This window comes from Salvelinus alpinus, chromosome 28 (assembly GCF_045679555.1).
Source record: "Salvelinus alpinus chromosome 28, SLU_Salpinus.1, whole genome shotgun sequence".
Lineage (NCBI taxonomy): Eukaryota > Metazoa > Chordata > Actinopteri > Salmoniformes > Salmonidae > Salvelinus > Salvelinus alpinus.
In genome coordinates, this window is record NC_092113.1 from 16,297,253 (window position 1) to 16,324,236 (window position 26,984).

The 26,984-nt window shown below is 45.9% G+C and overlaps 1 protein-coding gene across 8 annotated transcripts in view; it reads left to right on the top strand.

Annotated features, from left to right (window-relative positions):
- Positions 1-26,984, top strand: part of LOC139557289 (extracellular sulfatase Sulf-2-like) — a 242,572-nt gene that overhangs the window by 180,853 nt on the left and 34,735 nt on the right. For 3 of the 8 annotated variants that reach the window (XM_071371891.1, XM_071371892.1, XM_071371895.1), the window contains 4 exons: positions 11,504-11,745; positions 17,175-17,414; positions 21,228-21,379; positions 22,629-22,798. In XM_071371891.1, coding sequence (XP_071227992.1) covers positions 11,574-11,745; positions 17,175-17,414; positions 21,228-21,379; positions 22,629-22,798 — 734 coding nt within the window. In that variant the 5' untranslated portion in view covers positions 11,504-11,573. Of the gene's footprint in view, positions 1-7,504; positions 7,813-9,798; positions 9,887-11,503; positions 11,746-17,174; positions 17,415-21,227; positions 21,380-22,628; positions 22,799-26,984 lie in introns of those variants that run through there. The other 5 variants (XM_071371890.1, XM_071371897.1, XM_071371896.1 and 2 more) reach the window with 3 other exon arrangements.

Sequence of the window (26,984 nt, forward strand, 5' to 3'; positions counted from 1 at the left end):
CACTCCCCCAAGGAATCTGGACAGCCCACCACTCCCCCAAGGAATCTGGACAGCCCACCACTCCCCCAAGGAATCTGGACAGCCCACCACTCCCCCAAGGAATCTGGACAGCCCACCACTCCCCCAAGGAATCTGGACAGCACACCACTCCCCCAAGGAATCTGGACAGCCCACCACTCCCCCAAATAATCTGGACAGCACACCACTCCCCCAAGGAATCTGGACAGCACACCACTCCCCCAAGGAATCTGGACAGCCCACCACTCCCCCAAGGAATCTGGACAGCCCACCACTCCCCCAAGGAATCTGGACAGCCCTTAGATCTACTGGAGGTTTGATAGAAAGCCCCCCCCCCTCTTTCTCTTTCTCTCCATCCCAATCTCTTTCTCTCCATCCCAATCTCTTTCTCTCCATCCCAATCTCTTTCTCTTGCATAATGGGCATTTTTTAAATGCTAAACGCAGTGTGTACATTCAACTCCCCAGTACACGAGAACCTGTATTCTCCCTTTGCTGTCTCTCTCTCCCTTTCTCTCTCCATCTCTCTCTCACGCTTTCTCTCTTCCTCTTCTGTAGTCCATCCCATTAATATTCTCTATGTTGAGATGAGACTGTACTGCTGAGGGTTGGAGAGAGGCAGAAAAGTAATATGAAAGCAAAGTGGTCTCCCATAGGGCCCAAATACAAATATTAGCACATGAATGTCTGGCTGGCTGGGTGGGTGGGTGTGTGGGTGGGTGTGTGGGTGGGTGGGTGTGTGGGTGGCTGGGTGGGTGTGCGTTTCTGAATCCTCCTGCTCGCCAGAGATTACTTTTATTTTAATATTCTTACATGCGATGAGCTTCAACTTCAGAAACATTTACCTCTCGAGTAAAGAGACTTAATATGCACTACCAGGCAAAAGTTTGGACACACCTATCATTCCAGGGTTTTTCTTTATTTGTACTATTTTCTACATTGTAGAATAATACTGAAGACATCAAAACTATGAAATAACACATATGGAATCATGTAGTAACCCAAAAAGTGTTAAACAAATAAAAATATATTTGATATTTGATATTCTTCAAAGTGGTCACCATTTGCCTTGATGACAGCTTTGCACACCCTTGGCATTCTCTCAACCAGCTTCATGAGGTAGTCACCTGGAATGCAGGTGTGCATTGTGGAATGTCTTTCCTTCTTAATACACTTGAGCCAATCAGTTGTGTTGTGACAAGGTAAACAAAGTATACAGAGATAGCCCTATTTGGTAAAAGACAAAGTCCATATTATGGTAAGAACAGCTCAAATAAGCAAAGAGTAACGACAGTCCATCATTACTTTAAGACATGAAGGTCAGTCAATCCGGATAATTTCAAGAACTTTGAAAGTTTCTTCAGATGCAGTCGCAAAAACCATCAAGCGCTATGATGAAACTGGCTCTCATGAAAACCGCCACAGGAAAGGAAGAACCAGAGTTACCTCTGCTGCAGAGGATAAGTTTATCAGAGTTACCAGCCTCAGAAATTGCAGCCCAAATAAATGCTTCACAGAGTTCAAGTAACAGACACATCTCAACATCAACTGTTCAGGGGAAACTGGATGAATCAGGCCTTCATGGTTGAATTTCTGAAAAGAAACCACTACTAAAGGACACCAATAAGAAGAAGAGATTTGCTTGGGCCAAGAGACACGAGCAATGGACATTAGACTGGTGGAAATCTGTCCTTTGGTCTGATGAGTCCAAATTTGAGATTTTTGTTTCCAACCGCTGTGTCTTTGTGAGATGCAGAATAGGTGAACGGATGATCTCTGTATGTGTGGTTCCCACAGTGAAGCATGGAGGAGGAGGTGTGATGGTGTGGGGGTGTTTTGCTGGTGAAACTGTCAGTGATTTATTTAGAATTCAAGGCACACTTAACCAGCATGGCTATCACAGTATTCTGCAGCAATACGCCATCCCATCCGGTTTCGCGCTCAGTCGGACTATAATTTGTTTTTCAACAGGACAAACAACAGGACAACACACCTCCAGGCTGTGTAAGGGCTATTTGACCAAGAAGGAGAGTGATGGAGTGCTGCATCAGATGACCTAGCCACCACAATCACCCAACCTCAACCCAATTGAGATGGTTTGAGATGAGTTGGACCGCGGAGTGAAGGAAAAGCAGCAACAAGTGCTCAGCATACGTAGGAACTTCTTCAAGACAATTGGAAAATCATTCCAGGTGAAGCTGGTTGGAAGAATGCCAAGAGTGTGCAAAGCTGTCATCAAGGCAAAGGGTGGCTACTTTGAAAAATCTAAAATCTAAAATATATTTTGATTTGTTTAACACTTTTTCTGGTTAGTACATGATTCCATATGTGTTGTTTAATAGTGTTGATGTCTTCACTAATATACTACAATGTAGAAAATAGTACAAATAAAGAAAAACCTAGGAATGAGTAGGTGTGTCAACTTTTGACTGGTTCTGTATCTATCGACGGGTCCTTTGTGTGTTTGAGACTCTATTTACCTAATTAACAAAAACTCTCTCGGCGAAATTTCCGTTCAATTCAGTTTGTGAAGCATCTGATGGTGATCACGCAGCGTTGAGGCTGGGACAGCAGACAGGTGTAGAGGCCCTGAGCCAGAGATGGCGTCGCGCTCTCTTTACACTGGAATGGCAGGAGGACGATTGAGGAGGACGAGGTTCAGTAAAACTGTACACATGCTATATATCACCATATCAAAGGAACACAGCTGCTGCCTACTGTCCTTGAAGTTACCTACTGCAGTTGATGGTTGATGCTATTTCCAGGAATCTGCTCAGATTCACAAGCAAAGAAGAAGAATTACTCATCCACCCACTGCCTTTCTCAGAACTTCGAGGGGCACGGAAGGCCAAGCAGTGGTATTTGGCAACTGCTGCTACAGAACTATGCCTTAGAACGAAGAGCAGCAAGGCCTCTTTATATTTATACATATATATATATATATATATATATATATATATTCCTGCTCCAAACAAAAGAGGGAAATAACCATTTCTCCTGGATGAAAAGACTCATCAAGTTGAGAAACAGTTTGAGTTATGTTTGTTTGTTATGTTTGTTTCTCAGGAATGACGTGGCGAAAGACTGCCAGAATAATATATCTTTCTCACCGCTTTGATTGGACCTTGTGTGCCAAAGGTGATGTTGTTCAAGTAATCATTCTCACAATTACACACGTTTCATTAATGAGCAAATTAATGGTGTGCGCTGGCAGGTGGCCAGCAATTCAAGATCCAGGCATGGGTCACCTATTCACTCCCCCAGAATAAGTGTTGTATCTATTGTTGAAAAAAACAGTGAGGGAGGAGGAGAGGATAGTACAAAACGCGAGAAATCTCGGACAAAACGTTGATGAGCTGTTAAGATAAGGTATTATGGCCGCGCTATACACATTTGCAGACTTGTTATTAGAGAGCTGAGTTGTGTTTTTCTTTCTTGTGGATAAATAATTTTGTGGTATTCAGAGATTTCCTGAATCCATAATAAGGGTGACATTGTGGCCTTCGTAAGCTGATTTGGCGCAGAGCGATAGCTACAGACACATTTGTCAGCTAGCAGAGATGACATGGTGGAGTAATGCTGCCTGTCTGTAACTGCTGTAGCTGTGCAGGCTTATTGCTTAATATCTGCCATTACAAATCATTACCACAGGGATCAAGCTTAGTGCTTAATCCTTGACAGGCCCTCGCACTATATCCTCGTTTGTGTGTTCACAATGAGGCGAGGCAAGGAGCCCTGGGCGAGGCAAACTAGCTCCCACACATTATAGAGGGCACCTCGAATACACCCAAAGATGCAGATGATCTGGTAATGAATTCTTTAGAGTTAAATATGCGGTGTTGGACAGGGGTCACGGAGACTTTGACCTATGAGCTCAACCAACTCTGCTTAAGTTGTTTTTATTTGCATTCTGGGTCTGAAAACTGCCTTATCTCTTGTCCAGAAACACAGTGGAGGGATTGAAACCGAACAATTAGCTAACAAAGAAACATTAACACAGCGGAAAGATGTTTATCGCTAACAAACTAGTCCCCATTGACAATAGAAATGCCTTATCTTCTCTTCTAATTAGATGCTAATATATACTGATGAATCATCCTGTTCAGAGGTTGTTAAAGGACAATTAGTTAGAGTTTGGCTTTACCGCCCTTCACTACACCATCAATTACGTCAACACAACCCAGGACTGGACAGCTCATCAACTGATAAAGATGCCATGCAGAGATTTATACACTATGACCAAGGAGCATGTAATCTCTCTACACGAGATGTAATTACCAGCCATGCAATTACACTGTGACAGACACACTGACACTAATGAAGGAGATTAACTGTCATTACAATCGCCTGTCTATCTGGATTCAGCATGCCTGTCACACTCAGGCGCCGAGAGAACTACTCAAACCCTTTAATATACCCTTCTTGCTATCTTTCTACTACTCACCTACCTAGTTTATGCTTTCCTAGTTTCCTCCCCCTCTTCCTCCTGCTCCTCCTCCTAGGCTCTAAGGCACTGCATTAGTGCTAGAGGCGTCACTATAGACCCTGGTTCGATCCCGGGCTGTATCACAACCGGCCGTGATCGGGAGTCCCATAGGTTGGCGCACAATTGGCATAGCGTTGTCCGGGTTAGGGGAGGGTTTGGCCGGGGTAGGGGAGGGTTTGGCCGGGGTAGGGGAGGGTTTGGCCGGGGTAGGGGAGGGTTTGGCCGGGGTAGGGCAGGGTTTGGCCGGGGTAGGGGAGGGTTTGGCCGGGTTAGGGGAGGCTTTGGCCGGGGTAGGGGAGGGTTTGGCCGGGGTAGGGGATGGTTTGGCCGGGGTAGGCCGTCATTGTAAAATAATAATTTGTTCTTAACTGACTTTCCTAGTTAACTAAAGGTTCAATAAAAATACAATATAAAACCTCTTCAAATGCTGTGCCCACTTTACTCCTCCTCTTCCTGCTCCTGCTACTCCTCCTCTTCCTGCCCACTTTACTCCTCCTCTTCCTGCTCCTGCTACTCCTCCTCCACGGCGACCAATAAAACCAGAAGCAATGATAGAAAAGAGCAAATGCGCTGAGCTATCCAACCAGGACCAAGACTACTACTAGTACACACTTCATACCAGGCTAACAGTGTATCACACCCTGTAATACAGTATATTCCCCAGGAGGTTGCCTTATTCAGTGCTCATTAGCATGAGTGATAGTGCTTTACTGTAGTGAGCATGTTTTGGCAGGATCTGCACCACAGTGGTGTTGTATACTGCGTAAGCAGTGTGGTAAGACGATGGGTGAGGGGCAGAGAGAGGGAATAATAGAAAATCCTGGTGATATAGGGTCAGAAATACACACTGGATGACTAGGTAGTCCTATCTATGTCCTCTGTCATGGGATTTAATACACACCGTGGTGAGGACCATTAGACTAGTGTGATAAAGCATCAATATCCTGTTCAAGATTAGGGCTCTCCTATGTCTTTATCCGCACGTCTCTGACATGCGGATGTTAGTAGTCATCTCTAGCATGTTGAAATACACAGGAGTGAGACATGGCCGCAGGACCGGTGTCTCTGTCCCATCGGTAGCAGTAACACATAACCACCTCACGGGGGAGAGAAACTCCATGCCTGGGAAATGACTTGTGCCATTCCAGGGAAGATTATTTTTGGAAAGAAAAAATGCCACTTTATCAATCAAACAAATGGGCTCCACAGCTCGGGCCGCCCATTGGCCCACCATGGGTTCATTAAACCCCCACTCGACAGCGAGGGGCCCCAGAGCCTGAGTCACACCGGAGCCCCCATCCATCATTTAAACACTCAATTACCCCTGCATTAATCACAGCCACAGCCCAGCCTCAGCTACACAATCACAATCATTTGTAATTTACATGTTAATCTGTTGGCATGGACGTCCAGACCCATTGTCTTCCTATTGACTGGACCAGCCAGGACTCCTGGAATCTGCAGACTAACCCCATCGCCCTCTCTCTTGTTCTCCCTCCCTCTCTCGTTCTCTCTCTCTCTGTCTCTCTCTCTCTCTCCTTCTCGCCAACTCTCTCTCTCACCACTCCCCTTATCATTGTGTGGGTTTTCTGAGTACTCGAAGGGGACCTCTCTCTCTCGCCATCTCTCTCTCTCTCACACACTCATAAACGCGCACACACACTCACTTTATTTACTGCTACACTTTCTGGGTGGCAGTTGTTAATGTACTGCGATAAGGAGAGCAAATGGACAAAGTTAATTAAAAAGATTGGGCAGTCAATTTGACACATTTCCTTTTGTTTTCTCTCCCTTTGGATTGTTGTGACAAAAACAAGGACAGGCTCTTTTTTAAACTCTCAGATGGGAATTTGCCAGCTCAGTGATTCCATCCCTCATGTTGTGGTAGATTGTACTGTTGTTTGTAGAAGTTTGCTTCTTCGCCTCCTGTTTTTGTATTGGATGCCTTTTCACTGGGCTTGTTAATTGCCTGCTTTGTCTTTATCTGTACGGGTGATTGGTGTTAAATTACTTGTTATTGGATCGCTCTGTCACTACCTGTACCGGAGGAACTAATTTTCACTGTTCATTTAGTTACAGTAGACACTGTCCTCTCCTGCTCAATCTACCAAACTGCCCCTTCTTCTACAGTGCATCATAGTATTCCCATCTATATTATATATATATGTATATATATATATAAAATGTATTATTATTATGGGGCTGAAACCTTTACAATGAGAATGAAGAGAGATAGACAAGAAAAGTAGCCCCACTATTAAATACTTTCTTTAAATGGTGAATACTTATGTTTTATTACTCTAGATATCCTGTTCATCCCTGTAATGTCAGTGAATCTATCAAAGTGGTCCCAAAATGAATTATGACCTATCTAACGGAATCCTTTCATGTCAGCCGCAACACAAAAGCACAAAGAATGATGGCTAAAAAGGTTGTAGTGGTGTTTGATCCCATTGGAGAATTAAATAAATGTTTGATTTGATCTCAAACCCATACATCGTACATGCCCTGTGTGCTCAGTAATAACACACAATACAGGAGAGAACGTGGCTTCTTAGAAAGAAAGAGAGGGAGAGAAAAGATGGAGAGAGAGAGAGGGTAAAATATATACGAAGCGATCCTTGTATGAGTCCATGGTTCTGAATTCATGCTGTAGCCCGTCGCCTCTGTAGTGCCCAGATGGGGTCGGCGCTCTGTGTCTCTGGTGTGTTGGTGCTGTGAGGCTCTCTCTCTCTCTGTAGCTGTTAACCCTTTGTGGAAACAGTATCCCTAGCCGTATCCCCAGCCCAGAGCCCCCTGGAGAGAGGACAGCACAGGGAGAGGCGTGGGCGCTAAATTGAAAACAGTAGACCCCGAGGTTAGAGCACATCAATCCTGCGATATGGGGTGCTTGGGAAGACTGGAGGAGGAATTAAAGGGGAGAGAGTGCAGCTGTGCAGGAGAGGGAGGGGGAAGAGGGGAGGCAGCGCAGAGAGAGTGAGAGCGAGAGTGCACAGGGAGAGTATGCACAGGGAGAGAGTGGGGGGAAAGCGAGTGCAGCGAGAGAGAGAGAGCTCAGCAGAGCAAGAGAGAGAACGCAAGAGCAGAAAGGAGCGCCGATAGTGAGACGTGCCGGCAGAGAGAGCAGCAGAGAGAGAGAGAGGGAGAGAAATAAAGCCAGGGTCACGGAGAGAGAGAGACAAGGTTCAGTAGCGCTGCCATCAGGGATTACACTGCCATGCAACCTCAGTTGTGAGTGGAGGATTTTTGTTTGTCGTCGGATCCCAGGCGGTGCTGTGCAGTCCGAGCCCTGGGCATCACTGCAATGAGGTAGGGCTGCGATGGGAAAGGGAGCTGGATTGGGACTGGCTAGGTTCGTGGTAGTGAGAGCACTGTCTGTAAGAATGGAGTGATGATCCTCTGTAGTCTACCGTACATTCAGGCTATTTATAGGTTTCCATCAGAGATTAAAGTTTTAATCTGCTTTTGCCCGCTTTGTAGCTTCTACTCACTGTCCTGTGTAGTCAGAGGAACTTGGATCTAGGATCTGTTCCTATCCACCACAGAGCAGTGATGATTTTAAGGATTGAAGTAAAGGCTCCCTGTCGCATCTCTGTTTGTAGTTCCGGCTCCCAGTCTTGCTCCATCTGAAGTTGGGTGGGTATAAAGCATGTCTGGCCACTGTGATTCTCGGTGGAGACTAGTGCCGTTGAGATATACAGTGCTGTGTGGTTGTGACTGTCTGTAGGGAGTTGGGTCTCCCATGAGACTTGTGGTGGTCTATATATGTGGAGTATAAATCTAGAGCCATGAATTGAAGGCTTGTAATAGAAGTACACTGTCTCAAGTTGTCAGACTCTCCTCAGAGGTTGTGTAGTTTCTGGTATACACTGTAAGATGTAATTCTGTGGTTCTGTGTCATGGATTGGGCTGTACAGGCTCTCTGTACCCCAGAGAGAAATCTGCAGGAGGACTGCTGGAGCCCACGGTGTAGCTGGCTGAGGGGGAGAGAGTGAGGCTGTGTTTGGGGGGGGGGGTGGTTTGGGGTGAGGGAAGAGGCCGAAGCCCCTCCAGTGGTGAAGAACATTGTAGCAGTCAGTCCGTCCTTTCTGCCCCAGCGAAGAGATGTGCTACTGGGAGAGGATGCCTGACTCCCCTTACCCCTCTGTCTCTGTCTCTGTCTCTGTCTCTCTCCCTGTCTGTCTGTCTCTGTCTCTGGATCCGCCAACATCATGACTCTATCTCAGAGACCTGTGTGATGCCGTGTGCATCACAAATACAATACGAAGCACTCAAATCTCTCGTTTGTCTCTGGTGGTCCCTTTGTCTGATGTTACTCTGTTACTCAATACTGAACTTACACACAATCATTTTGGGGAATGTTATTATGTTGCTTAGCATGCAGTGTTTCATAGTGAAATATGTGTTAATAGGTACAGTATGCAGTATATTGAAAGTCGGAGATCGGAACGGAAGCACAGGTGTCATAGTAGATATCAGATCTTTGTGATAGTGATAAAATGTCCGAGAGCCCCTTTTCAGTTTCAAATCTACTCTGGATGTTTGGGCACTGAGGGTAATCTACTGGAGAGGATTTTGTCTCTTGACATCGTGTGCTCAGTGAATACATTTATTCTCCACTTTCTACGTGGTGATTTTTGTTTTTCTCTCCATTCATATGTAGCCCGCTCATTCACACCATGGTCTGGGAGACTTGCTCACCATGTTCAACAAATTACTCATGAAAGCTGATGATTTTACACAGATAAAGGCAAAAAAAAGAGCTCTTCATTGTGTCAGTATCAGAGAATGAATAATAGCTATTAGAAATGTTGATATTATCTCAGAATAACATGACATATGTCTGGTGATATAACAGTGGACAGGATTAGTGCAGACGGATTTCTATTTATCCCGTACACATACAATATGACATGGCAAGAATACAAATGGGAAACCTCATACATGGGGTGTGTGTGTGTGTATGTTTTGTGTGTGTGTGTGTGTGTGTGTGTGTGTGCGTGCGTGCGTGCGTGCGTGCGTGCGTGCGTGCGTGCGTGCGTGTGTGTGTGTGTGTGTGTGTGTGTGTGTGTGTGTGTGTGTGTGTGTGTGTGAGACACAAGGCGGGGGGTGCGTGTAATCTCAGTATACTCTGTGTGAATAGTGTGGTTGTGAGGGTTTTTCCACCGCCGCAAGCTGTGTGTCTTTTGTGAAAGTGTGTGTGTGTGTGTGCGTGCGTGCTTCTGTGAGTGCCATATCTGGCTGCTGTTTTTGTCCTTTATTCCTCACTGTGTCTTTTGTAATGGTTCTCTACAGGGTGCGCCCAGCGCTCTATGCAGATTACCCAGATATCAAAGAGCAGGAAGGGGGCTTCGCTACTTAAGACTGTTGTACAAAAACAAGAGTTAAGTAAATGACATCCTTTGCAATTGAAAGTAGGGATTTAAATGAATTGACAGAAGTGAGAGAACAGCTATACTCCATTGTGGTGTTCAAAATAATTAAAAACACTCAAAACCGAATTATCCTTTAAAACCAGACCAATTATCCAAATAATCAGATTATTTTGAGGCTTGCACCCTCATATTGTGAATTCATTAAATCATTTGGGCAATACATCCTAGATTAAATCCAATTTATTTTTGATATATTCCATTTAATTGCTCAAAGTTACTGCTTCATAATTCTTACGTCTTGTTATCATCTGTTTTAATGTGGAGGTATTTCTCTGATTTGAATCTTCATGAAAATACATTTGGAAAAGTAATGTTCAGCTGTGAATGTGACTGTTGATGTGGAGGTAGAGATGTGTGTGTGTGAGAGCCTGCTCTACTAGGATATTTCCATGAGAAGGCTGGTAATTAAAACACTGTAACAGTGTGACTAATCTGTTCCCTCTCCAGTCACTTCTGTGAGGCAGAATGGTTCAGAGTTACGACCTGATTAGAATACTGTACAGATTACCAATAGCTAAGATTAAATGGTTTGGCACTGTATGCTTTAAATTCATGATCTCAATTAGGTAGGAGGCAAATGTTTGTTTATTTGGATGTCAAATGTCAAAATGTATGGTAGCTGTTTGGAGTATAACTCTCATCATAGAAGAGCTCGTATTGAGAGCCTTGTCTGTTCAGTATTGAGACGGATGCTGTGGGAGAATGAGGAGTAGAGAGAGAAAAAGATGTCTCTGCATTTCATTATGATTCTGTAGCCTGTTCTGTTCTCCATGTGAGGTGTGAGTGGACACTGCTGCTGCTGGTGTAGCGCCTCCTTCGCCATGCGGGAGTGTGTTCTGGGATCAATCTAATGGATCCAACATTCACACACACAGAGACACACACACACACACACACACACACACACACACACACACACACACACACACACACACACACACACACACACACACACACATGGAGACACACACACACAGAGACACACACACACACACACACAAAGACACACATGGAGACACACACACACAGAGCCCAGGGACCACGCCCCCAGAGGGCACTCATTACTGCTCCGGTGGAAACCAGGGTTGCCGTGGTGACACGCTGAGGGGCAGATGGCGGCAGTCTCCAGGCAGGTCTCCCTAGCGGCCCTTCAATACTTTACACTGAACTAGTACACCAGCCCGGCTCCCATTGGTGCAGCGATGCTCCTTTAGGGCTGTGGTCCTTTGCGGTTGTCGAGAGCTTACAGCTTCCTCTCTACTGTCTGATGAACATAAACAGTCTCAAGTGCGACTCAGAAACTGAAGCAAAAAGGTTCTCTCTTTCAATGTGTTATCCAATGGACTAGTGTTATTTGGGTTTTCATGTGATCATCTATCTGTAGAAAATGTTTCCTGTGTTCCATTAGTCTGACCTTTGCTCTTGTGTCTCCAGAAATGTTTTCACTCCTAATGGGTCTTCCATTGAACTAGCGTAATTTGCCTTTAGGTGTGATCACCTGCATCTCTAGTGAACTGTACCTGTGTTCCTGTAGTCTAACCTATGTCCTCCTGTTGTGTCTCCAGGAGCTGTCCTAGCAGCGGCTGTAGCAGAGTGATCCAGTAGCAGTAGCAGGGTTAGAGGTCAGAGGTCACCATGGCGGGGCGGGGGACCCGTTACCTCCTCCTGCTTCTGGGGGTTGTGTCTCTGGCCCAGGCCTCCATCTTTCTGTCCAGCCAGCGCCTCAAGGCCCGCTTCCAAAGGGACCGCCGCAACATCAGGCCCAACATCATCCTCATTCTCACTGATGACCAGGACATGGAGCTCGGTGAGTCTGGCTTCACATACGGCTCTCCAACCCTGTTCCCGGGGGGGCTATCATCCTGTAGGTTTTCGCTCCAACACTAATCTAGCACACCTGATTCTAATAATTAGCTGGTTGATAAGATGAATCAGGTTAGTTACAACGGTAGTCGGAGCGAAAACCTACATGAGGGTAGCTCTCCAGAAACAGGAGAGGCCTGCTTTACATCCATCCTATCCTCCTCTCTCTATACAGTAGAGGTTGTCTGGTATTTCAACATTGTGATCATAAGGCATCTACTATCTGACCACATGGACACCAATCAACCATGGAGACTAAAATACATCATAAACAAATCCAACCTTCCTCCAGGCCTACTCCGCTCATTGTAAAGGCTGTCTCGTTGTAATGGCTGTCTCGTTGTAATGGCTGTCTTGTTGTAATGGCTGTCTCGTTGTAATGGCTGTCTCGTTGTAATGGCTGTCTTGTTGTAATGGCTGTCTCGTTGTAATGGCTGTCCCGATGTAATGGCTGTCTCGTTGTAATGGCTGTCTCGTTGTAATGGCTGTCTCGTTGTAATGGCTGTCTCGTTGTAATGGCTGTCTCATTGTAATGACTGTTGTTTATAGCTACCCATTTTAATTGACCACAGGAAAAGAGGCCACACTGCTGGACGGTTGTGAGTAACAAACAAAATCAGACGATTAGCAGACCGTCTGTGAGACAGAACCTCCTTGCCCATCCTAACCCATGCCAGACACACAAGTCTTTGTGTTACTGGGATATAGTAAGACATAGTCAGACACACAGATCTCAATGAAAGGGGAAAGAGAGTGCTGCTGAGCTTGACTCCAGCTCTGTCTCTTTCTTTCTCTGTCACGCTCATCTTTCTAGATTCTCTCAGACAGACAGACAGAGAAATTGTCAGTCCCTTACGCAGCTGTTATTATCAAAGGAAATCCAGACACCGTGTGACGACCTCTCATTGAGAAGGAACCCTTTGGCGCGTCAGCAACCATTATACCCACAATGCATCACTTCCCGTACGCCGAGGGCTCGGCACGCACACCCAACACTCTTCTCTCTGTCTCTATGTCTGCTGTGTTCAGTGGTGGGCTGGCATCGGGACAGGAAGATGGTGGTAGGAGAGAGAGGGGTATAAAACACTTTTCCGCCACAGTCATTTTCACTGCGCTGGGAGAGACGGAGTTACAACGACAAAGCTTCACACCAGCTCACTTCATAACATAGAGGATTTCATCCCCTGAGCCTCACTAGATTAACTGACCGCAACCAGAAAAATTAAAGGAATTTCATTGTTACGGAATGAAAAAGAGACTAATTCCAAATGGAAACCAGTGGGGTTATAGCTCAAATCCTTGGTAATAATTTTTTTTTTTTTATTGAAAAAAACTCTACTCTATACAGGGCAGGCACTTACAGGGCATTCGGAAATTATTCAGACCCCTTGACTTTTTCCACATTTTGTTACGTTACAGCCTTTTCCTAAAATGTGTTAAAATAACTTTTCCTCATCAATCTACACACAATACCTCATAATGACAAAGCAAAAACAGTTTTTTATAAATGTTTGCAAATCTATAAAAATAATAATAAGTGAAATATCACATCTACATAAGTATTCAGACCCTTTATTCAGTACATTGTTGAAGCACCTTGGTCAGCGATTACAGCTTCAAGTCTTATTGGGTATGATGCTACAAGCTTGGCACATCTGTATTTGGGGAGTTTATCCCATTCTTCTCTGTAGATCCTCTCATGCTCTGTCAGGTTGGATGGGGAGCGTCGCTGCACAGCTATTTTCAGGTCTCTCCAGAGATGTTCGATCGGGTTCAAGTCTGGGCTCTGGCTGGGTCACTCAAGAACATTCAGAGACTTGTCCCGAAGCCACTCCTGCGCTGTCTTGGCTGTGTGCTTAGGGTCGTTGTCCTGTTGGAAGGTAAACCTTCACCCCAGTCTGAGCGGTTGGGAGCAGGTTTTCATCAAGGATCTCACTATACTCCATTCATCTTTCCCTCGATTCTGACTAGTCTCCCAGTCCCTGCGGCTGAAAAACATCCCCACAGCATGATGCTGCCACCACCACCCTTCAACATAGGGATGGCGCCAGGTTTCCTCCAGACGTGACGCTTGGCATTCAGGCCAAAGAGTTCAATCTTGGTTTCATCAAACCATTGCATCTTGTTTCTCATGGTCTGAGAGTCTTTCGGTGCTTTTTGGCAAACTACAAAGTGGGCTGTCATGTGCCTTTTACTGAGGAGTGGCTTCCGTCTGGCCACTCTACCATGAATACCTGATTGGTGGAGTGCTGCTGAGTTGGTTGTCATTCTGGAAGGTTCTCCCATCTCCACAGAGGAACTCTGGAACTCTGTCAGAGTGACCATCGGGTTCTTGGTCACCTCCCTGACCAAGGCCCTTCTCCCCCGATTGCTCAGTTTGGCCGGGCGGCCAGCTCTAGGAAGATTCTTGGTGGTTCCAAACATGTTCCATTTAAGAATGATGGAGGCCACTGTGTTCTTGGGGACCTTCAATGCAGAAATATTTTGGTACCCTTCCCCAGATCTGTGCTTCGACACAATCCTCTCTTGGAGCTCTGAGGACAATTCCTTCAACCTTGTGCCTTAGTTTTTGCTCTGACCTGCACTGTCAACTGTGGTACCTTATTGACAGGTGTGTGCCTTTCCAAATCATGTTCAATCAATTGAATTTACCACAGGTGTACTCCAATCAAGTTGTAGAAACATCTCAAGGATGATCAATGGAAACAGGATGCACCTGAGCTCAATTTCAAGTCTCATAGCAAAGGGTCTGAATACTTATGTAAATAAGGTATTTCTGTTTTGTATTTTTAAACATTTGCAAACATTTCTAAAAAACTGTTTTTGCTTTGTCATTATGGGGTATTGAGTGTAGATTGATGAGGAAAAAATATTATTTAATACATTTTATTATAAGGAAGTAACGTAACAATATGTGGAAAAAGTCAAGGGTTCTGAATACTTTCCGAATGCACTGTATATCCCGTTATGTCATCACCTGAAATGACAGCCAGACCATGGAGATACCACCACTGCTCTCTGCCAATGACCCTCTCTGCTCTAGGCCACGCGGCGCTAAATGGTTGAATATGCAGGCTTTCTACTAGGCAGCTAACTCTGCATCAGAGTCCTGGACTTGGAGAGCATGTGGCTCTACCGTGATGTAATGACTCGCAGGTGGATACTTGTCCGTCAACGGGTCCCTCTTCAGAGCACTCCATTTATGAGGCAGCTGTTCCCTAAACACTAACCACTCTCCACTCTCCAGCTCTCTCCACACTGCATCATAGTTCCCTCGAGTGCCTGAAAATGGAAACGTCCCGTTCCACCCAGATTGAGGAAAAAGCTTTAGTTATAGTAGTTACCGCTCTCCCTCCTCTGTTTCGTTCAGTCTCCCCTCCCTTTTCCTTTCACGTTGTTGCAGTGTGAAAGGCAGCCTATCTCACATGAATGCTGTTCAATCAGCTGTATCCATCTTCTCATTGTGGCTCCCATTCATTTGGCACAGAGATATGACTGACGCAGCTCAATAGCCATGGAGAGGCAGAGATGAAAGCAGATTGAAGAACACCTTGTCAAAGTCATTTTCAAATCAATTTACAATTACATTAAGCCTGTGGAAAAAGAGAGGATCTTCCTGAAAGAAAACGGCCCCTGAAGACTCCAGATTTTTGGGATAATTAACTATTGTACTGCCTCATTTATGCGGCTCTCCAATGGGTCCAATGGTCGATCAATATATTGCTTTTTTCAAATGTACAAGCTTATGTAGCGTTTCACAAAATACTATTTGGAATGAAACTCCCACAGCACTGTTATCTGTGAAAAATCTCCCATGTTAAAGAGAACTTTCCCCTCCCTGTCTGAACTTCTGTAGGACACCATGTTGACATTTCTCTGAATGGCCAGCCCTGTGTTTTAACCTTTGTCTGGTTGTTAAAGGCCTGGTGATTGTCTGTGAAAAGGTCAAGTAGCTCAGGACTTCCTCTGTCTGTACACTTCACCCTGCCCTTCCTGGCCCCTCCTCTCTCTATATGTGAGGGGTTGCGTGTGTGTGTGTGTGTGTGTGTGTGTGTGTGTGTGTGTGTGTGTGTGTGTGTGTGTGTGTGTGTGTGTGTGTGTGTGTGTGTGTGTGTGTGTGTGTGTGTGTGTGCGTGTGCGTGTGCGTGTGTCTGTGTCTGTTCCTGAACCTTTGACTGGATTGGCTGTACACATTACCTACAGAACCCATAAAACTCAGCCACATATGGAGGACTCATTCATACAATAGGTCTAAATAGGAAGATAATCACTTCATTACTGTTCATTCAGAAAAGTCAGGATGAATTTTCAAAAGAGGTCAGCTGACTCCCTGCCAAACTCACAGGTCAATCCTTACTGGGATCCTATTGCTCTCAGCATCTCCTCTCTGACAGCCAGACAGCCCCCCATCCATCCCCTGTTAGTGAAGCCAGCCAGACCCCATCCATCCCCTGTTAGTGAAGCCTGTCCTCTTCTCTTCTCTCCTCTCCTCTACTGCCTCTCCTCTTCTCTCCTGCCTCTCCTCTTCTCTCCTGCCTCTCCTCTTCTCTCCTGCCTCTCCTCTTCTCTCCTGCCTCTCCTCTCCTCTTCTGCCTCTCCTCTACTGCCTCTCCTCTCCTCTCCTGCCTCTCCTCTTCTCTCCTGCCTCTCCTCTCCTCTACTGCCTTGCCTCTTCTCTCCTGCCTCTCCTCTCCTGCCTCTCCTCTTCTCTCCTGTCTCTCCTCTCCTGCTTCTCCTGCCTCTCCTCTCCTGCCTCTCCTCTTCTCTCCTGCCTCTCCTCTTCTCTCCTGCCTCTCCTCTCCTCTCCTGCCTCTCCTCTCCTCTCCTGTCTCTCCTCTCCTGCTTCTCCTGCCTCTCTTCTCCTGCCTCTCCTCTCCTCTCATGCCTCTCCTCTTCTCTCCTGTCTCTCCTCTCCTGCCTCTCCTCTTCTCTCCTGCCTCTCCTCTTCTCTCCTGCCTCTTCTCTCCTGCCTCTCCTCTCCTCTCCTGCCTCTCCTCTTCTCTCCTGTCTCTCCTCTCCTGCTTCTCCTGCCTCTCCTCTCCTGCCTCTCCTCTTCTCTCCTGTCTCTCCTCTCCTGCTTCTCCTGCCTCTCCTCTCCTGCTTCTCCTCTGCTCTCCTTTGTGTTGTCTGTTTAATCCTCTTTATCCTCCCAGGAGAGGGACAGACATCGAGGCCCTTCTCCCCATATACCCTCCTCGCTCCTTCCTTCTCACACACGCATAATTAGCAGAACAGATGACATTCTCCCTCTATTGACATGGTATTGTTTAGTGGTGCGTGTGGGCTACCTCCTGCTAGTTACATGTCTGCCTGGAGCAGAGTGGATCTGACCCGTGTGTGTGTTTCTCTCGCTCCCTCTCTGTACCTCCTCAGGCTCCATGCAGGCTATGAATAAGACCCGACGTATCATGGAGCAGGGCGGGACTCACTTCTCCAACGCCTTTGTGACCACGCCCATGTGCTGTCCTTCGCGCTCCTCCATGCTGACGGGGAAGTACGTTCACAATCACAACACCTACACCAACAACGAAAACTGCTCCTCCCCCTCCTGGCAGGCCCAGCACGAGACTAGGACCTTCGGAGTGTACCTCAACAACACCGGCTACAGGACAGGTCAGTGGTCCGTACAGAGCGACACACACACAGACGTACTGACAGGCACGCACACACACACACACACCTGAAGCTACCCAACTCTCTGAAGGCATGAATCTCCTATTCAATTAAGCCAAACACTCATTTAATTGAGAACTGAAATATTTGTCATAATTAGGTTACACGTTGCACACCCTCAGTCAGGGCTTGTGAAAGTCATTAGATTGGTTTTCCACTGTCTGGTGTTCTGTTCTCTGCTGATGCTGAGTGTGCTAGCTAGGCAGTAGCCTGAGTGGGGCTGAGAACACTGGGACTGTGCCAAATAGCACCCTATTACCTATAAAGTGCACTACTACCCTATGGGCCCGGGTCAACAGTAGTGCACTATAAAAGGAATAGGGTGCCATTTGGGATGCACCCCGGGCCTCTCTGAGTGGATGGCCATTATCTGTGATGGGCTCCACTGTTTCACCCACACAGACGCTGACATTCTGTGTCTCTGTTCCTATTGCATCAGGTAGACCTACATGGCCCACAGTCATAACAGAGGAAAATACATGTCTGGAGCCAGCTCTGTCATGCTCTTTTTCCTGTCCTCCAGAAATCACTGGAATTATGGGAAAAGAACACACACAAGCATGCATACACACACACACACATGATCAAGATGGCGCCGACAGAGAGGGTCGCCTCGCTTTCAGTCCTTAGGAGACTTTGCAGTGTTTAGTTTTTTTATGTATCACAAGCATTTCGCTACATTCACAATAACATCTGCTAACCATGTGCATGTGACCAATACAATTTGATTTGATTTGATCCGTTATTGTTTTAATGCGCACACGTGCACTCAATTTCAAAACCCGCATTTGATGATGTGGTTATGTGCTCCTTCCACAAACATTTGAAGTTAAATCTTTGTGACTCATTCCAAAATGAAAGGAGAAGCTCTGCACTACTGTAGCAATGTCATATTACCACACGCATTCTTTGAAATCCTAATAAGGAATGTAGAAAGTCAACAGAGTTACAATCAGTCAAGTAAATGGCACTCGGTGACAACTAGACATGCTGTAGCGTCTGTTCCTAGTAGACTCCCTAGAAATCCTCTATGTTCCCACGGACGGAAACAGCAACCCACGTCTGTCTACACCGTGTCTGTGCTGTGTATCTGTCAAACAGCACCCACCCTGCCTCTCCCCAACATGAGCTTTGTCACAGGCCTCCTGCCTTGTGGCAGCCCATCAGTTCTGTGTTCACGTTGAACCACTGAAGAACTGTCCCTTCCCCCAGAGGGATGCACTGTGGCTGGGCCAGTAGTGTGTGGTTGGTGGTGCTGCTTGTAACTCTGATCATTTAGAATTAGCTGACTGCTGATTTAGAATCAGGTCCCCCGCTGTGCTGTCCATATAATCCTATTATGATCTAAAAGACTAAACTGATCCTATATCAGCAATCCTAGACTCTTTGCAAAAACAGGCCTGTTAAGAACAAACTGTTTGTGTTTTTAACTATTAGAAACATGACCATGTGGAGAAACTCTATGTATGTATATACAGTGAACTCCAAAAATATTGGGACAGTAGTTATGTACTTCAGCACCTTGGATTTGAAATGATACAATGATTATGAGGTTAAAGTGCAGACTGACAGCTTTCATTTGAGGTATTTTCATCCATATCAGGTGAACCGTTTTGAAATTACAGCACTTTTTGTTCGTAGTCCCCACACTTCTACATTCATGTGGATGCTACCATGATTATGGATCATCCTGACTGAATCGTGATTAATGAGGAGTGAGAAAGTTAGACTCACAAATATACCCCCGAGACATGCTAACCTCTCACCATTACAATAACAGGGGAGGTTAGCATTTTGGGGAGGGGGTATGATATTTGTACGTCTAACTTTCACACTCTCAGAGCGTTCAGAGCGCACACTGGACGCTCTGGCTGAGGAGTAGGGTTGATCCGAGCGTTGATCTGACCTAACAGTAGTCAAGCACCCAAGCTAACAGGCTAACGTTGGCTAGCTTGCTAGCTACTTCCAGACACAAATGAGAGAACAGCTCACTCTGACCATTTTACTGGCCCTAACAGAGCTGGTTAGGCTGTTTTTATGTTATCAAGAGCGTTGGGGACTACAACTGTGCTGCTGGCAAGAATTTAATTAATTAAGCTTTTTTGCCAATGTTTACTGACACCGGCCATATTCAACGGGTGTGGAGCGTTCGTAAATTCGTCCGTTATTCTGCTCTCTGGCACACTCAGATGAGAGTGCTCTGGAATCGGAGCAGGTAACCAGGGAGAATTTACCAGCTACGTCTATCGACAGTTGTCGCAGTGACATCATGAACATTCTATTGAAATGGTTACTTGCATAGTGGAGAGCAACACTTACGCAGTTGTACTATGTGATATCTTTCGTAAAAGCCCTGTTAGAAAGGATTACCTACACATACTGACCAGCATGTTATAGACAGGATTACCTACACATACTGACCAGCATGTTATAGACAGGATTACCTACACATACTGACCAGCATGTTATAGACAGGATTACCTACACATACTGACCAGCATGTTATAGACAGGATTACCTACACATACTGACCAGCATGTTATAGACAGGATTACCTACACATACTGACCAGCATGTTATAGACAGGATTACCTACACATACTGACCAGCATGTTATAGACAGGATTACCTACACATACTGACCAGCATGTTATAGACAGGATTACCTACACATACTGACCAGCATGTTATAGACAGGATTACCTACACATACTGACCAGCATGTTATAGACAGGATTACCTACACATACTGACCAGCATGTTATAGACAGGATTACCTACACATACTGACCAGCATGTTATAGACAGGATTACCTACACATACTGACCAGCATGTTATAGACAGGATTACCTACACATACTGACCAGCATGTTATAGACAGGATTACCTACACATACTGACCAGCATGTTATAGACAGGATTACCTACACATACTGACCAGCATGTTATAGACAGGATTACCTACACATACTGACCAGCATGTTATAGACAGAAGAGCGCTACAGAACAGGGCAGACCAATCTGATGTCCAGCCCACTCATTATCTCATCCAATCATGGCTAGCGGGAAGGTTGCTGACTTTTTCTGTGACTAAACCAACTATGCTCGTCATTTAAAACAATTGTATTCATATTTACAGATGGCATACAAGTTTGTTATTAAGACACATGAAGGTTCACATGTTCCATAAGGGATTTCTGCCCCAAAACTATTTTTTTTTTTTTTTTTTTAGTTCTCCTGTGAAGTAGTGATGCATGACATACACCTAGTTTCCTGAAACGAGTCACAATTGTTGTTACTAAGTATTGTTTGTTTCTTGAAAACAAGATGGTGCATCTCAAGAGATTTCATCCTGCAAAATGTCAAATAAATAATGTAGTATTCTCCCTCAGCTACTTCCTGGTAATCCACCTGGAGGGGAGCAGATCAGTCTTGTCTCTGACATTTATCCATTCCAAATTCCGCAGAAGCAGCAGTAGCAGCACTTGGACAGCCAGAGCTTTTTACTTCCCATGCTTATGCTTTCATCGATCCGTCTGTTGGTTTGTTAGTGCACCCCCAACAGCTGAATCATGAGTATTGACGTACGTGTCAGTGACATTTCAGCCTCCACCGCCCAATCCCTCCTTCCTCCATCCATCCTTTCACAAGAAAAGCAAATGATGAAGTGTGCAGATGAAACCAATTAGATTGGATGTAACTAAGTGAATTGAATTGGCTTTTCTGCCTTTGTCCTGTGGCCCACCATGCAGGCTTCTTTGGGAAGTACCTGAATGAGTACAACGGTTCCTATATTCCTCCTGGATGGAGGGAGTGGGTGGGGCTGGTCAAGAACTCCCGCTTCTACAACTACACCCTGTGCAGGAACGGAGTCAGAGAGAAACACGGCTGCGAGTATCCTAAGGTCTGTATAATATCTGTGTGTGTGTGTGTGTGTGTTACTTCTCTGGTGCTGTGCTCTGCCTATGGCTGTGTGCACGATATAGTCTAGGGTTCAGATCTTACATCAGCCATCAACTATGACCCACTCTTCATTTCCCTACATTTACCCACTGTATCTTCTCTCAACATGTTTCCCAACGGCATAGAACTTATTTAACTCTCCTGTTTCCCAGCACCACCCCATAGCCTGTCCAGCACAACACCTGGCCCCAGTTTAGTTCTAGTGGTGCCTGCCAACTCTTTCCAGGAATGGGTTCCTCCCACAGTAGAGAGGGAGGGGAGGAGCAGGAACACTGCCCTGCAGATGTACACAACCTGTCCACTAAAGGCTCTATCTCCATCCCTCACTGCCACTGTCTCAGAGAGGGGGTGAGAGAGTAGGGGCAGGAGTAGTAGAGGAAAAGAGGAGTGAGGAACACTGACTGCATATTCCCCGTGGCTTGTTCTCAGAGAGGGGGTAAGAGAGTAGGTGCAGGAGGAGGAGAGGAAAAGAGGAGTGAGGAACACTGACTGCATATTCCCCGTGGCTTGTTCTCAGAGAGGGGGTAAGAGAGTAGGTGCAGGAGGAGGAGAGGAAAAGAGGAGTGAGGAACACTGACTGCATATTCCCCGTGGCTTGTTCTCAGAGAGGGGGTAAGAGAGTAGGTGCAGGAGGAGGAGAGGAAAAGAGGAGTGAGGAACACTGACTGCATATTCCCCGTGGCTTGTTCTCAGAGCACCATCTGGAACCTTCTCCTTGTCATTCCGTTGTCAGGTATTAATAGAGGAAGAGACCTCTCTGAAGAGGCTGTTTACGGCAATAGTATATTAGTTACACATCTGAAGTGTTTGATGAAACATTGTCCTGGAAAGGAAAATGGAAAGGGGGATACCTAGTCAGTTGTACAACTGAATGCGTTCAACTGAAACGTGTCTTCCGCATTTAACCCAACCCCTCTGAATCAGAGGTGCCGAGGGCTGCCTTAATTGACATCCACGACTTCGGTGCCCCGGGGAACAGTGGGTTAACGAAGCAGAACGACAGATTTTTACCTTGTCAGCTCGGGGAATTGATCCAGCAATCTTTCGGTTACTGAGAGAGCTAGCATGTGGTGACTTGCAAGAATCTGTTTAAGAGAGTCCAGCTGATAAACAGACATTTGTGGAAAGTGTATTTACTGATGTCCCCTTTCATTGTGAGGATGTTAAATCAATATTTCATCTTCTTGCAGGACTACTTTACGGATCTCATCACAGAGGACAGCATCAACTACTTCCGTTCCTCTAAGAGGATATACCCACACCGGCCAGTGATGATGGTGATGAGCCACGCTGCCCCACACGGGCCGGAAGACTCCGCACCGCAATACAGCACTGCCTTCCCCAACGCTTCCCAGCACATGTGAGTGTCTGGAACGCACGTGCAAGCATGCACTGATGCACGAACAATGAAGTGGCTTTACTGTGTAAGGAAACAACATCATTCTGACTCAATAACATGAACCTTTTATGCTGTGATGTTTTCATGGAATGGCGGCTTAAATGTGAGGCTATCGGGTATTAAACAAGGTATCTTGCGCCAATAAGTAATGTCGAGAACTATATATGATTCCAAGATAAAGCAGTATTTTCAGTTCTCTCCTTTTCTCCGAATCTTCAAGGGAAAGCAGTTATCGGCTCCAGTGAACAATGTGTCACTTTCCCCCTGTATTCTCTCTCATTCTCTCACTCACTCGCTCTCCCTCTATCTCTTTCCCTCTCCCCTTCCCTCTTTCCCTCTGAAAAAGAGCGGACTCCGATAGAGATGCCAGTTTAGATATAGGTTCAAATGTCCCGGCGTCGCGGTTTAGAATGGCCAGCAGGAGACAGGGATACAATCCACATTTTATTACCACACACGGCAAACAGGAAAAGGAGACTAGTAGCTGTGGAAGTGGTTTTATGGTCAGTGACGCACTAACACACGGTTGGGGTCAAGATGTGAGTTGAGGTGGAGGCCAGGAGTTTATAGAGGTCGTCTCAACCTGCCCTCCTGGAAACCACTAAAGAGCTGAGAGGCAGAGGGCTTTTTGCTGCTCCCAGGTAAAGCCTCTGATTGGCTGACTAGGTCATGTGATTCTGGTTGGACCTAGCAACCGAGTGTTTCAGGAGCAGGGGTGTGAACGTTGGGGGGCAGAGTGTCTGTGAACAATAGAAAGCCCATCCCCCCCAGTACCTCTACTCTCTTCGGGGTAATAACGTTTCTTAAAGTTGTGTCTCTGAGAGAGGGTAAGAGAGGACCCTGAGAAGTACTCATGGGCAACTGTAAGGGTTTTCTACACCCTCCCTCCATCTTTGCACACACCAGTACTCTCATTGCAGTCATATCCATCAGGGCTTGTCGGTGCCATTCCCAGCCATGCTGGGTTGTGTGTGTGCGCGCTCGCTCGGTGGGCTCTCTCTCCTGCCTCTGAACAAATGCTTGTTCACTTTCTTTAACACTGAAACACAGGCATACAAACAAACACACACGAATGCACACATCAACACACATTGTATCACTGCTCTGTGCTTTAGATGTAGAGGCATCCCATGAGGCCCAATCAGCTTGTAGTGGCTGTGATCGCTGTATCGTGTCTAAGGCACCCAGCAGTGCTGCATCTGAACTGGGCACACTGTAGAGAACTGTATCCCACAGCCCTGCCTGGACACAACACTACACTACAACAGCCTGTTGGCATGTGTTGCTGTTGTAATTTGACCCCTGAAAGCCTGTAGCTGGGATGGGAGGCTGCTCTCTCGCCCCTACTCACCTTCTCCCTCACCCCTCAGGTGCACCCTGTCCCTGCTATCTCTCTCTCTCGCTCTCTCTCTGATAATGCCAAACTCTTTCCCCTCATCTCCTCCTCTCACCCTCTGTGGCCTTCCCTCTGTAGCTCTGGGCTGATGGTAAATGAAGGCAGTGATGCACATATCATGTACACTGTCAGAGATGGCACTGGCTGATTTCACTGCCTGTCGGTCCCTGACTGGGCCTGCTGAGAGATTACACTGTGATGGGTGGAGGGTGGAACGGGCTGGGAGAGGAGAGGAGGGGGAGAAGGGGGGAGGTGATGGCTGATTCCTGCTTCCTGTAGAAAGTCACGTCCACACTGCATGTAGGACAAAACAAACAGGCATGCCCTCCGATACATAACGGATAAACAGTCAGGGGCTTCGTCAGACTAATGTAAGGGAGAGAGAGAGGAATGATGGGAGGGTGGAGAAGAGACTGGAAAAAAGGAAGGGGGAAACAGAGTGAGGTGATGGATAGAAAGAAAGAAACGGGGGGAGAGAGAAGGTGAGCGAAGGGAATGAGGAGAACAATAGGGATATAAGATAAATGGTGATAAATAGAGAAAGTAAAGAGAAAGATCAATGAGTGTTTGGCAGGTTGTTGTTAGTCCGTGGTCGTGATGAGCAGGGAACAAAAAGCAAGCAGCGGTCCATGTAGACTGTACAGATCCAAGAATGGATTATTCTTGTCCTAATGGCTTTTAAATGTCCTGACGTTCTATTAATCACAGTTTCATAACAAGTACCCCTCTCTCTCTCTCTCCCTCTGATGGTCTTTATAGTCCTGATATAGTCCTGATAGAACCTCTCACTCCAGAGCCTGGTGTTCCTCTCATCTGTCCCCTCTAACAGTGCAAACCCATTAGTTGGAGTGTCAGCTGAGCGCGCTCTAATGCCACTCTTGCTTGCTTAGTGGTGTGTTATTTTATGTGGTGGTGTTTATTTTTTAATTGCCTCAGTACTCTCGCTGTCTCCTCTGTAGAGGGCTTTTATTTTCTCTGTTTCAATCACGCTGACGGCCTGTCCTCCCCTTTACCGCTCTCTGAGGAACTTTTCACTTTTTACAGGGACTATGTTTTGAGTTTGGGCTCTCTCTAACTCACAGGGATTTTTCACACCAACTCTGCTCTCTCCTGTAGCTCCATGTGTTCTGTCCCTGTGGTCCAGACTGTTTGCTCAACCCTAAGAACCCCTCCAAAGAACCCCTCCTTGTCTTTCATGAATTCATCAGAACACCCTTGGCCTCCCTATAGTTACCCCAATAATCCACCATGTCAAATTCCTCTGTGCCCCTGTTCAGTTTACCCTGCTTAGCTACAAAGCTAGCATCATTTTCCTCCAAGTAATTACCTCCCTGCACCATGGAAACCTCCTCTTAACCACTCCCCCTCACTTCCTCCCCCCATCAAAGACCTTTTTGCCCCCTAAGTAGTCAAATCAAATCCCCCTTTTATTTGCACCCCCTCCACTCACCTTCCCCTGTAGCTTCACCCCTGCTTTCATCAAGCCATGGCGTCACAAGCCCTCTATGCCCCCTATCGCCTCCAATCTCCAACCATGAAATTCCTCACTTTTCCATCTTCTGTGCAATTCCGACTTCCACTCGGTTATTGGAAGTTGTTCTGTGTGGGAGAGAGGAAAAACGGTTGATTGCCTTTGAGACCCAGTGGTGATTGTCCCTGACCCCAACAATCAGATTTTTTTCTCCCCTTTAAAGTGGAGATAGCTTAGTGGTTCAGAAGCAGCTGGGAGTCTTAGACGTGAGAGAGACCTGCGAGAATTGAACGGATTACACATTGTCCAATAAAGTGGAGACCCTGCATGGTGAAGGAGAGAGAGAAAAGGAGAGAGTGGAAGGGAGGGAAATCTAGAGTTTAGAGAGGACATTTTACTCTAAACCAGAGATAAACAAATGCAGCTGATCCATTATAACTGTGTTGCACAGCTTGCCCACACTCACAGCTGGGTTTTTCCACAAAATAAATGCCTTTTGTGTCCCTTTTATATTTTAAGTAGAAATTGAGCACCAATATTGGATTTTAAAAGCTTATATTAAATGAAGTGCCCTTTAATTAATATAGAACACATGGAGAATTCAAAACATTTGATTTTGAATATGAAAAAGCCTTGCTAAAGTGCTAAAGTTCAGCATTTTGACTGTCCCTCCGTCCACCCTGTGTCACTTCTAGGAAGATTTTAACCCACTTTCTTTTTTCCCCAAACTTTCTCCAAGTTTCACCATCATTGTAAAGCCCTAACTATTTTGTTGCTTCGACAAAGTCATTTCTGAAGATTATTTATTTAATGTGATTAGTGTTTCATTTAAGTCTGTCCCTCATTTTAAGGTCAACCCTGTTACGTGAACTACACTCTCGTTTTAACATGGTAAAAATATTTATTTGAAAAAGATTTTCTTTCAAAGGAAACGTTGAACATCTCATAGTCAAATCATAGTGTAAAAACAGGTGAGTTGGTTCTATACTTGTGGGCCATTTCCTGGTGCTTTGTGGTGAAAAACTGAGCAGGTCGAGCATAACACGTCTACCCTGTTACCCACAGATAGACAGGCTAGAATAACACGTCTACCCTGTTACCCACAGATAGACAGGCTAGAATAACACGTCTACCCTGTTACCCACAGATAGACAGGCTAGAATAACACGTCTACCCTGTTACCCACAGATAGACAGGCTAGAATAACACGTCTACCCTGTTACCCACAGATAGACAGGCTAGAATAACACGTCTACCCTGTTACCCACAGATAGACAGGC